Source organism: Hyperoodon ampullatus (assembly GCF_949752795.1).
Source record: "Hyperoodon ampullatus genome assembly, chromosome: 14".
Classification (NCBI taxonomy): Eukaryota; Metazoa; Chordata; class Mammalia; order Artiodactyla; family Ziphiidae; genus Hyperoodon; species Hyperoodon ampullatus.
This window is the reverse complement of record NC_136927.1, coordinates 9,258,645-9,270,782: the sequence shown is the minus strand read 5'-3', so window position 1 is coordinate 9,270,782 and position 12,138 is coordinate 9,258,645. Positions and strand designations below refer to the sequence as shown.

The window sequence follows — 12,138 nt, the reverse complement described above, 5'->3', positions numbered from 1 at the left end:
CTCATACCTCCTAGCCTAGGACCCTTCCTCAACACCATGAGCCCTTCTCTAGGATTCCAAGGTTAAGGTCCAGTTCCCTTTAAAACCTAGTTTAGAGGTACTTGGAGCAGAAGGATTTGTGGTAGGTTTCAGTGATGGGTCTTAACTTTGTGTGTTGAGAGAAATCCATCTTCTTAATTAAAACAATAAGCTAGGCAAGGGTCCCCAAGGCCACCATCCCCCCACCCCCCAGGCCAGTCTGAACTCTGCCAGTCTTTGCCCTTCGACTTGCCTTCCAGGTTCTGCCTCGCGACAGTGGACACCAGCCTTGACTTGGCCTTGGGTGCCCCCTAGGCCATGTGGGGAGGCACAGAATCACTGCAGGGGGCATTCACCTCCGGGGTTTCCTTGTCCGGTTCAACACTCTCCCTCTGGTCAAGGGAGGACTTAGATAGTTGGGCCATTTAGGCTAATAATTTGGTACCTCTTCAAATTGGGCCCCAGAAAAGAATCTGGATAGCTACCGCTCTGTTTTCCTTCCCAGATATGGAGAAAGCACAATTTGAAAAATCCACAGTAATCCACGCTCATTAAATATTTGCTCAAAGTTTGACTTAGAGGGGAGGCTGAGCTCCACGTGGCTGAAGCCCCCTGGTGGCCACCCTTGACCTGTTCTTTATAGCCCTGAGCAAGTTAGTGCTGCCCTCAAATTCAAATACCCCTCTCAGCAGACAAAATCTTCCCTCAGCTTACTTGGGAGCAGGTTTGTCTCACACCCCAAGAGAATTTATACAAGCGTCCCTTCTAGGCAGTTCCACCATTTACCCGGAGAAGGAGTCTGGAAAATACAATTTCTCCATCCCCCTCCATTGGCAGAGATGGTTTAGATGATGGCTGAAGGTTTCTTTAGCCAAATTGGCTTTCCAGCCTTGAACTCTACTTCTCACATGTTTTCTTAGACTTAAAAGAATAATTTGCGTCTCATTTCTGTTCATTCTTTAGCCTAACAGGACATAAAGGAAATGGGGCCTGGGTGGTTCTCACTCTGTTTTCTTTGCCAGCAGTGGAGAAAGTACAACTTGAAAAATCACCAATAATCCGCACATTTTCAAGATCAAAGCTGTTTACAGAAGTATCAGAGACGAGCTTGTGGGGCGTTGACTTCCATTTTGTCAGCCGGCCCCAAGAGACTTCCATCAAGAAGGAAACACAAGGGTGGGAGACCCACACCAGCGGCCCCTTCCCCTGTGGAGCCAGCTCCCTGCCCAAGTGCAAGGAGTCGGCCATTCTTCATTCCTTCCAAAGCATCGCCTGAGATCATAAGCAAGGTCACTCCCAAGCCCTAGAGTAAACAGCCTTCTGATACATTCTGCCCCCATAACAGAAGATTCCTCAGCTATTAGTCAGACTTTCAACAGAGGGCTCCATTCCCAACCAAGAAGAAACACTCCTGCATTCTTGAAACACGATGTGCCTATGTCACTAGCTGCCAGGATTGTCTTCAGGATCCGACAGCAAAGATTGAAGCACAGTCCTAGCCACTTCCCTCTGCCAGGAATTTGTATTTTCCTGCAAAGGGGCATTGCATGTTCATGCTTGCCATAGAATAGAGCCACGGATATTTGCTGTGTTCCTGCTGCCTGAAGGGGTGTGATGACCATCACACACCGGTAGAGAGAAAAGAAGGTGGCTGACCTCACCATTGGTGTGTTCAACAGTGCGAGGACCTCCCCGTGGGTCCTGGTTCCTCCTCTCCAACGCTGCACTGAACAAGCCTCCACCACCCCTCCTTCCGCTCCTGTGATCACCATCTCTCTGCCATCTTCCCAAGCCCTAAGAACGAGCGCACCCCCTGAGAAAGCAGGTTTTCCCGTCTGAAATTCACATTGTTCATGCTCCTGGTTTTCTCTTCCTGGGAGTGCTTGCTCCCTAGTCATGTGTAAAGATAATCAGAGTGCCCTTTTATCCTTTTTTTCTCCCCAAACAGGGAAATTTTTGCTCTTCCCTTTGAAATACCACCCATGGCATTCTTGACCTATTTTTAGACGTGTGGAAATATTCCAGACAAAAATCGATGCCCAACACAGATAAAGCCCCGAGTGTGTTTATCATGGGGAGAAGAATATGGAGTGTTTTAATGTGGAAGGAGTGTGGCCATATGCCTGGGTGCAGCATGGCTGCCTTTAATCTGGAAAAAGGAAACAAGCATTGTCGATAATAATATGCAGATGTCCAGCCCCAAATGAGGACATATTGCTAATTAGCTATATTGTTAATATATTTTAAGGAGAGAGGCTGCAGTGACGTTAATTATAATCTTTGTTGTTTGTTGTTCAAAGTCTATGAGACCAAAAGCATTGCTAATAATATCTTCTTTAATATCTTCAATATAAGATTCTTGGATTTTTCTTTTCTTTAGAATCCCACATAAAAGCCACATTAGGGGTAATGAGGCCTGTAGCCTGAGCCTAATTAAAACAAAATCTCACTAGGCCCGTGGCCATCATTACCATCAACTAGTACTTACTGGGTGCCCCCCGAGCTTGTGGAATTGGAGGGTGTGGAGTTTGAGATTGTAGATACGGCCTGTTCTTTGCCCTCCAGAAATTTGCCATCCCATCTGCCTCCAAGAAGTCTGCCTGGTTGTGTTAATCTGGGAATAGTTACCACAGCCTTAAAAAAAAAAAAAAAAAAAAGCACTAAAACTGTCCAAGCCAGCCACAATTTGGTACTAGCTTGTGCCTCTTCTGGAGGTTCTAGAAGTGGTCACATCAGCCCAGTTTTTCATACTCCAGCCTTTGGTTGATGTTCGTGGAACAGGGCAGGTGGCTGGCTGCAGACTTGGGACAATGATGCTTAGCACGCTTCTTCCAAAGGTGGACCCATCGCCCGTTTTCACACCTTGATTGTCCCCCTCGAGCTGATCGCCCTAATTTCCCCTGTGACTTGGTTCTCCAAAGAACCCCTCCCTCTCTCGCTCCTATATCAAATAACCAGCTGGCAACTCTGTCCACTGTGACCATGCTGACCTTGATGTGGCCGTGGTGATCCACCTTGGTCACAAGGACAGCCAAAATGAGCGAGTCCACGCCACAGGGGCTAAGGGCATTTGCTGGGCATCCTTGGTCTTGGGCCAGGGATGTCCTGGGGAGAAAGGACATGAATGACAAAGTGCCTGGGCTTGTTATCTTAGAAACTGTACCCGGTCTGCAGATGAGAGGTTTTCTCTTCTCAGCTCCTCTTCACAGAGCTTTCCCAGGGGCATCCACGGCCAGCCGAAGAGAGCCAGGGAGGCGATCCCCACACATAAGCTTAGGAAGCCTCCAGATGATCCAGAGAATGCCACTGGGGAAGTGGGGACCTAATGGAAAAGTCACAGTACACTAGGATAGAAAGCTTTCAGACCGAAGGCTGGTGGGTCCAGACGTCTGAGTTTGGGCCTAGCATTTGTATTATTTACTCAGTGATCACTTACTAAGACAGCAGACTGGCACTGAGCTTAACATCCACTCCATTCCAGCTCTGATAGCCTTTGGGCCTCTGCGCCAGGCCCTGGGAGGTCTCAGGAGTCTGCACCCACCGTATCCTTTGCCAGGATCGCAGTGCTCACTGGCCCATCTCCCCCTCTGCTCCGTGCTCTTCACCTGCTTCACGGGCTTCATTTTCCCTGTGTTTTTCAATCTCAGTTCAAACTTTATTTCCGTAGACAAAACTCTACTTCTCTTTAATACAAATGTTCAAAGTAAGGAGTTTTATCATCCCTACCTCGAATGGGGGTGATGATTTTTCTGGCTTCCTCTCTTTTATGAGTATCATCATAGGCTCATGGAATGTCATAGATGCAATGTATGGCAGTCAACGACAACCTTTTTGTTTTAACGCCCAAATTGTCTAATCCTGGTGCAGGGTGGGCCCTTCAATCTGGCTCCTGTGTTCTTTCAAGAGGACACCATTAATCACTGAAGTCTCCCTTGCTTTCTGACACAGCAAAATATCCCCAACTCACCTTGACTTCCCTGCCCAAGCTCTGGGATCAGCCATTTGTCCAAGGAGCTCTGGATTCTTTGAGGGCAAAGTCCTTGAACTTTAATGATAGTATTTTTGGATAAATTAAAGGAAATATTACAGTACCCAGTGAGTAATAGATTTGAGAAATGTAAGGTATAGATGCTGAAATAATAGAAGATTCTATACGTATACAGAGAAGGAGGTAGAGGGCAGATTTGGAAAAGGATGTTATGAAAATTAGCAGCAGAGCTGAGCACCCATAACCTGGCTGCCATTGTGAAGGTCACGGTGATGATTCACTATATGCCCTGTTGGCACTTCCTTCAGCTGGGGATGGTACCCAATCTTGAGTCACTTTGCTGAAAAGGGCTTTTCCCTTTTTATTGGCGGTCACGGCTCTCAAATTAGAATCATACAGGGAACATTGCTACTAGGGCTGCAGTATTGTCAATACTACTGTTTGTATCAAGGGTACAAGAAGTTCAGGTCATCATTCCAGGACTAGTATGAAGGCTCTACCATGCTATCGGGGACCCCGGCTCCTCTATCTTTCCATTCAGCCACCTTTAGCGTATATCTTCAACCTCCTGCCAGTGGCATCATTTCACTTCCAACACTACTATCCACACTTCAGCCAGGAGAAAATGGAAGACGGAAAAGAGGCAAAAGGCAAACTGACTCTGCCTTCTGTCCAATAGTACCATCAGGCACCTTCCACTTACATCTCATTGGGTAGAACCGTGTCACATGGTCATCCCTAGCTACAGTGGATGCTAGGACATGTAGTTTTAGCCAGGCACATTGCCAGCTGAAATAAATAGTGAGTTAAAAAAAAAAGTGGGGAATGGATATTGGGGAGGAAACTGCAATATCTGCCACAATAATACTGCCATCTAAGGCAAAACACCAGGCTTCATGAGCATGGAGCCTATTTTATAATTTTATTATTATTGTTAACATTTTACAATATTATTACTTTATTCCTATTTTAAATAAGAATAAGTTGTAAAATAATGGAGGGACAGGAGCTATGCCCAAAGATGGGGAGCGTTAAGCAGCAGCTGGATAATTTGGCCACCATAGGTCACCTTCCTTGGCAGTGGAACACTGCATGCGTATAAACCACTAACTAGTTTTAGTTCTTCTATCTCTCTTTATTAGTAGTCACAGCTCGCAGATTAGAGAGAACGTTGCTCCTGGAGCTACAGCATTGTCACAGATTGAAAGTCAACTCAAAGACACATTGTGGGTAAAGAAATATTTTCCCAAACTGAGCAGATGCCCTCACGTCACTTGAATTTAAACAAAATGAATCCTGCAGCCCCTTGGAAAGAATGGTGATATTTCTTTCCTTCAATCCCTGGACTGTCCAAAGCTCACGTCTTCAGAGAAGAATGTCTGCTTTTCTGAATAACATACAAACTGTTTAGATCTTCATTTTGAGATCCACCCTCCCTGAGAATCTTTACTCTGCTAGAATAATTAAGTGGAACTCTTGGTGAGTGAGCTTGGTGCATCAACCATGACCTCCAGTGGGGCCTCTACAAGAAAGCTGTACAGTGGGTCTTTGAGAAAGAATGAAGAAGTGTTTTCCTGCCTTGTTAGCAGACCCTGTCTACTGTCTCCCGCCCCAGATTTAAATTCTTGATTACCAAAATAATGGTTACTCCCTGAATCTTGTCATTGATTGAATAAAGTGGAGCTTCATTTTATATGATTCACTGTAAGGCACCCTCCCCCTACCGTAGAGCTTCCAGTTTCTGAACAGTTTGGGGGCATGCCATGGTATGGAGGGAGCCAAGATTTCCAGATAAATATGTTTTTGTAAAAATGCAAGAATAATTCAGATATTCAGAGATCGTGATTAGCATTTTTTATTATTCCCATTCTCATCTTCCAAATGTTGTTTGAGGGGCGGGAGGATGAGGATCGGGGAAAGATGGAGAAATGCCACAACTGTGTGCATAATTCAAGCCAAAATGTACTTTCGCCCCCATCTTCGCGGCAGAGACACTTGAGGCCTGAATCGTCCAGCCCAGTTACCCTAACTCTACATTTCTCTTTTCAAGTGTAGTCACAACCCACCCTGAGTTCTCTTGACCATCCTGCTGGGACAGCATGGGATTCTCCTTATCATCTGCTATGTTTTACATGGAGGATTATTGAGCCACAGAGAGTTTAAGGGGTTTTCTTGGTCCCTGTCTAAGCCAGGATCACTCTGGGGTGGTGTATCTCCTCTCAGGAAAAATTCCAGAGTCAGACCCAGAAACCCATCATATTCAGTCCTTGTTTTTTCAGCCATCTAAATGAAATGCCAAATAAGCAGCACAGATACCTTTCCTATCTCTTCTTCTAAAATACGAGGTTTTCTGGAATTCCCTGGCGGTCCAGAGGTTGGGACTCTTCACTTCCACTGCAGGGGGTATGGGTTCAATCCCTGGTTGGGGAACTAAGATCCCACATGCCATTCAGTGTGGCCAAAAAAATAAAGTACCAAATATAAAATAAAATATAAGTTTTCATAGTAGAAAGAGTGCCTCATCACAGGGAAAAGTAAAAAGAGCTCCATTTTGAACACAGTTAAACAGTATGTCCCAGTTGCTACAATGAAGTGAGGGCTGGATTTGCAGGGGATCCCTCAAGCCATGGACAAGCAAATCCTGGGTCCCTTCTGAGACTCAGATTCCCAAAACCTGTGCAAGAAATTCTCCATGAGAAGTCAACTGTCCTTACTAACACCGTTGGGGATCCAGGGAGAAAAACAAGGGAACAGTTGAATTCAGTTATCTTCCCCTGGGCTATGCTAGAGAGGTCTTATGTTGAGGAAAGAATTAGCATGTCTCTGTCTCTGTCTCTGTCTCTGTCTCTGTCTCTGTCTCTCTCTCTCTCTCTCTCTCTCTCTCTCTCCATGTGCTGGATAATATAATCTCAGCATAATACATTTGGCCTCTGTTGCATTGAGCAATGCCTGGGGATGGCAGGGCAACTCCCCCTAGGAGGATGTGCCAGGAGATGAAAACATGGCAGAAAGGTGACAGGAGAGGTGAACAAAGACACTGCCCCTGGCCACATCTCCTGAGCAAAGACGAAGGGCAAGCAAAGACATGATGAAGAGCAGCCCGCTTCCCCTGCCGTAACTGCACACATTAAGGAAGAGACAGCAGACATGCTTCTTTCTAGCTCAGCCTCTTCTTGGCCTCTGGGAACATTCACAAACATGGTCTCTGCACAAGTGAGTTTATTCCTCACAGCCCCCTGTCTGTTTAAAGAGTGAAAAATCCATCCCCTCCGGTCAGCTCTCTAATAAGATCATTACCCACTGCATGTGTTTCATCCTCAGGCCATTCTTGACCTTGGGTACTCAGAGTCGGGAGTGTTTTGATACCATGTGTAACCCCTTGACTGGGTCAAAGACACTGCTGTGAGAGGGGGCAGGGAGTGTGTGTGGAGGCAATGTGCTGGAATATTCACTCCAAAACCCCCAAACATGCCCAAGAATAACAAGAACATTAACCACTGACCCAAACACTGGTGAAATTCTATCTCCACTTCTCCCTCCACCACTAAACATGAAAATACTATCCCTGAAGGGATGGAGGAAACATCCAACAAGAGGTCCAGGGAGAATGAGAGCAGAAGAAGGGCTGCTTTGAGAAAGAAGTCCAGCAACTACCACACTCTTCAGTCACTGGAGAAAATGTCCCCTCGTGACAACTAAACACAGACATTTTTTGCTAGTTTGGAAAAACAACAGACTTGGACTTTTCTTTCCGGGATAAAGACATTCAGTTTCAGAAGGCCTTTTTGTCACTTTTTCTTGGCCTGTCTCCACCTCTTCATCCCCATCTTGGGTCGTTCTCCCTTCCTTCACTCCATCCCAGCCTCACTGGCCTTCTCTGTGTTTCTCCAATGAGACAAGCCATCCCTACCTCAGGACTGTCTTACTTGCGGTTCCCTCTGCTAGAATGTTTTTCCCCCAGATAATTACAGGTATTCAGGTTTCACTTCAGATGTCACCTTCTCAGGAAGGTCTTCCCCAGCTACCTATCTCATGTTGCCCTGACCACTCTCTCTCATTTTCTTCTTCCTTTTCTTCTTAGCAATCACCATTTTCTGACCTGATCTTATTTATGTGTGTATTTATTGTTTATTCCCCCCAACTAGACATACTCTCTAAGACAATAGGACCCGTGTCTGTCTTGTTCATGGCTTTCCTGTGCCTAGCATGTGGTTGACACTTGTTGATTGTGTGGATGAATCTATGGATAAATGGATGGAAGGATGGATGAGTAGATGAATGAAAGAATTGAAGGAAGGAGGAAGGAAAGTTAAACAGGTTAGTGAGTGGATGGATGAAAAAATGGGTGGATGGATGGATGGATGGATGGTTAGAAATAATCAATGATTTGGCTGAAGTATTTTACCCAGTTTGGTAGATCTTCTGCTGACCCACACCAAAGAAACAAACACTGGATACTGGGGCTATAACTCAAGCCACAGTGGTTAATCAATTGAAGCTGTGATAAGGAAACCATAATTTGATTCCAGTTCTAAATGAGCACCTAGTCTCCTTCAAATTAGCACTTTTTGTTGATATGCTTTGATGCTTGATTAATATCCCATCACACATTAGCCCTCAGAAAATTCCCAAGTAGCAGGCTAGGAAAATTTCCTGATGATTTAGCTTTTTGAAGATAGAAAAAAAACTAAGCCATGGAAGGAAAACAAGTTGGGAATACCATCCTGGCTTAATTCCAGCCCCTGGAATTGTCCTTGTCCTGAATTTTTAAGGGTGGCATTTCTAAATCATGCTTCTCCTATTTATTTGTTCATTTGCTTGTTTGTTTGTTTTAGAATAACCTCAACATGGAAAGTGCCTCGACATCGGAAACCAGCTCTCCTCTCTCCAAAGAAACACCAGGGGAGCATTCAGACCACCAGGCTGCACACCAACCATTCCCCAGACAGCAATTCCAGCAAGAGGCTGGGCCCCCTTCATTGCAAAGAGATGGCCCCAGATCCTTTCTCCTTGATCTACCAAACTTTCCAGATCTTTCCAAAGCTGATATCAATGGGCAGAATCCAAATATCCAGGTAACGCTTAGCAACTGAAAGGTGAAAGAAAATGAAACAGCCCATGTCTTTGTTTCCTGATCTGATTCCAAAGCAGCTGCTGCCTTACCTCACTTTTCTCCTTGACCCCTTAATGAATCCTGCTGACAAGCGTGTTATCTCTATAAGAGCAGTGTTGTATTTCATCTGTGTAACACCCTGGATTATGAGATGCATCATTATTTTATCAACCACTGAAAAAAGAAAACAGTGCTAATTAGAGTATGACACACCAATGATTATAAGATACATCCTGATTTCAGAGCTGTTGAAATGTAAAAACAGGGACTTCCCTGCAGGTCCAGTGGTTAAGACTTTGCCTTCCAATGCAGGGGGTGCGGGTTCAATCCCTAGTCGGGGAGCTAAGATCCCACATGCCTCACAGCCAAAAAAACAAAACATAAAACAGAAGCAGCACTGTAACAAATTCAATAAAGACTTTAAAAATGGTCCACATCAAAAAAAAAAAAGAAATGTGAAAACAAAACAAAATAATATGCTCTGAAATTGATGAAATATGTTAGCTATAGGGAAAGGCCAATCAGATACATGAGTAGATGAGGCAGATCATAGTGTGATTTCTAAGATGCTCAGGAAGACACTGTCTCGCAAATGCCTCTCTAGCTTGCCTTAGACACCAGAAATTCCTTTAGGTGCTGACAACACTTCAGTTGCTCCGAAGTGTAAATGACTGATAAAAAATTTTTGATAAGAGGAAAGGAGGTGATAACAGAAGTTTCTAGGAGAGAGAGGAACACATATCACTAAGATGAGATGGGGTGAAGCTGAAGGAAATGGGAGGTTAGGAAAGAGGTGCCTGGAACTGAAAATAAGAACTCTCATCTGCACTGAAATAGCACAATTTACTTTACAAAGTAAAGGTGGATCCGATTTGGCTCTCCCAATACCCTTATGGAGCCCACGTCATTCCTCCAATATTATCAATAACGCAACTGACTCTCAGGAAGTTCCCCTTTGGTTTGCCCAAGGCCACATGGCTAGTAAACAGTAGTTGGGGCTCAAATCCAGTCTCTCAGGCTCCCAAGAATACTCACCCTACCATTTCATGTTTCAAAAACAAACTCCTCATTTTGAATTTTGCTTGTGCCTCCCACTGTTTCTTCCCAGAGACGGTACCCATGGCGGCCGAGGGCAGCTCGTCCCCCTGGGCAGCCTGGCCCTGTGCAGCCCGAGTCCTCAGGTGCCTGCTTCCATACTTTTAAGTTTATCCTCAACTCTTTTCATTGGAGAAAGGGCAGCTTGTCCTTATTCTTTCTCTGCATCAAATGCCAATTAGCTTCCATGGCAGAACGTTCCTGAACCTGACCTTGGAACAACTGATCCATAATTAGGTTAGTGGTCTCTCCCGCAAGACTAACGCTGTCTGTGTCACCCTTTTAGATCAGATTTCCTTGGCCAGAGTTGTTTTGCTCCTAACACCAGTGTTGTTGTGACTACTGAATGTCCCTGAGAATACACCTCGATGCCGTGTTAGCTTCTGGGAAGTTAAGAAATGCAAGGTGTTCTCCCTCCAGGAAATGACATAGCTGTAAAGATCCCAGCTTACCACCCAAGACAGGGCCGGAAGGATTGTGGAGACAGAGGCAGAAAAAGCGCTGTGTTCCATGGAGGGCAGACCTGAAGAGATGGGATATTTGGGAAGATTAGGGCAGGGCAGCATTGAGAGTCCATAAGTGAAAAATGTTTCGGAGGTCACTCTTTGACAGCCCATGTGCTGAAATCACTGCCTGGACCAATTAATATTTCCAATAGGTCTTGTACTGTTCTAATTGATTAATGGGGAAAACAGGCCTTTCGATCCACTGCCCTCTCTCCGGGAACCGGTCACATGACTCTCTGATAAAGAACAAAGGATCCACTTGGGGGAGGTGCAGACTGGCAAAAAAAGGCACAGACATCTCCTTACTGTTGCTCAAAGAGCCTCCCCATCACGCCTTCATTGACAGGAAGTGATTTTTTCCTTGTTGATAGATTTTACAGTTCTAGGACTAAACCACCCTTATCCCAAGGATGCTTAGATCATGCCCACAACAATTTTAGGTTTGCTGTAGCTTGCATTTTTTTTTCAGAGATGGGAAATGTCGCTGTGGGGCTTAATGCTGAGGACTGAGCTATTAATATAATTGATTTAAGAGTTACTAATATAAACTTACAAGAAAAGACCTGGATGCAGGGGACTGGAAGGCTGCAGTCCCCTCATTAGAAATTTACTAAGCGCATGGAGCTCCACCTAGAACCGAATTTCTAACAAAATTTCTCAAGATCCCCTTTTTCTCTCCCAGATAAATCCATCCATCAGGAAGTCCTCAGACCCCACTTGGGCCTCTTTAAAACATTAACCTGACTGTCAGGGAAGAACAGTGGGGCAAAAGTGGTTGGGATCCTCAGATCTGGGGAACCCAAATGACTTTTCCATAAAAAGAAAAGGGCAGCCATGAAGCGATGCATTTGTGCATGAGCTCAGTAAAACCCCCGAGCTCGCAATCCATTTTTCATCAGAATAAGCTGTGTTGTCTAGCCAGACGTGAAGTGAAGAGTGCTTTGGAACAGTTCCGCTGGGCTTCCTGAGGGATGAGAGGGTGGTTGGAGTTTATGGGTGTGGAGAGAACTATAAAGTGAGACAAGGGAACAGAGGATAAGTGGAGGGTGAGTTATGAGATCACCACACTTGAGACTCCCCAACAAAGCCTCTTGGACTTTTATAAAACGCAGCTTCCCCTTGTGCCATCACAAAGGATGGCAGCGGAGATGGGACAAATGGAAAGCATTCGTCCTTGTCCCCTCTGAGCCCACAGCCACCTGTCTGTATAGACTTCTAACAGGTGCGAAGGAATCCCCACTTTGTCTTCACTCTGTCTCAGCACCGCCCCAGCACATACAAGAAGTTTGCCTCCAGGAGCTGCTTCGGAAAGGGAGGCTTTGGAGCACAGGCAGGAAGGGGACCAGGCTACTCCTATGAGGTCCCTCTATGTTTCTTGAGTTACCCTTTGGACAGAAGAAATCACTATACCTCCCAAG

The 12,138-nt window shown here is 45.3% G+C and overlaps 1 protein-coding gene across 1 annotated transcript in view; it reads left to right on the top strand.

Moving 5' to 3' along the window:
* The window catches only part of ISM1 (isthmin 1), a gene marked incomplete at both ends in the record, with an annotated part of 78,292 nt that overhangs the window by 40,816 nt on the left and 25,338 nt on the right, over positions 1-12,138 (top strand). The window contains one exon of the mRNA XM_079718610.1: positions 8,842-9,081. Coding sequence (XP_079574736.1) covers positions 8,842-9,081 — 240 coding nt within the window. The remainder of the gene's footprint in view (positions 1-8,841; positions 9,082-12,138) is intronic.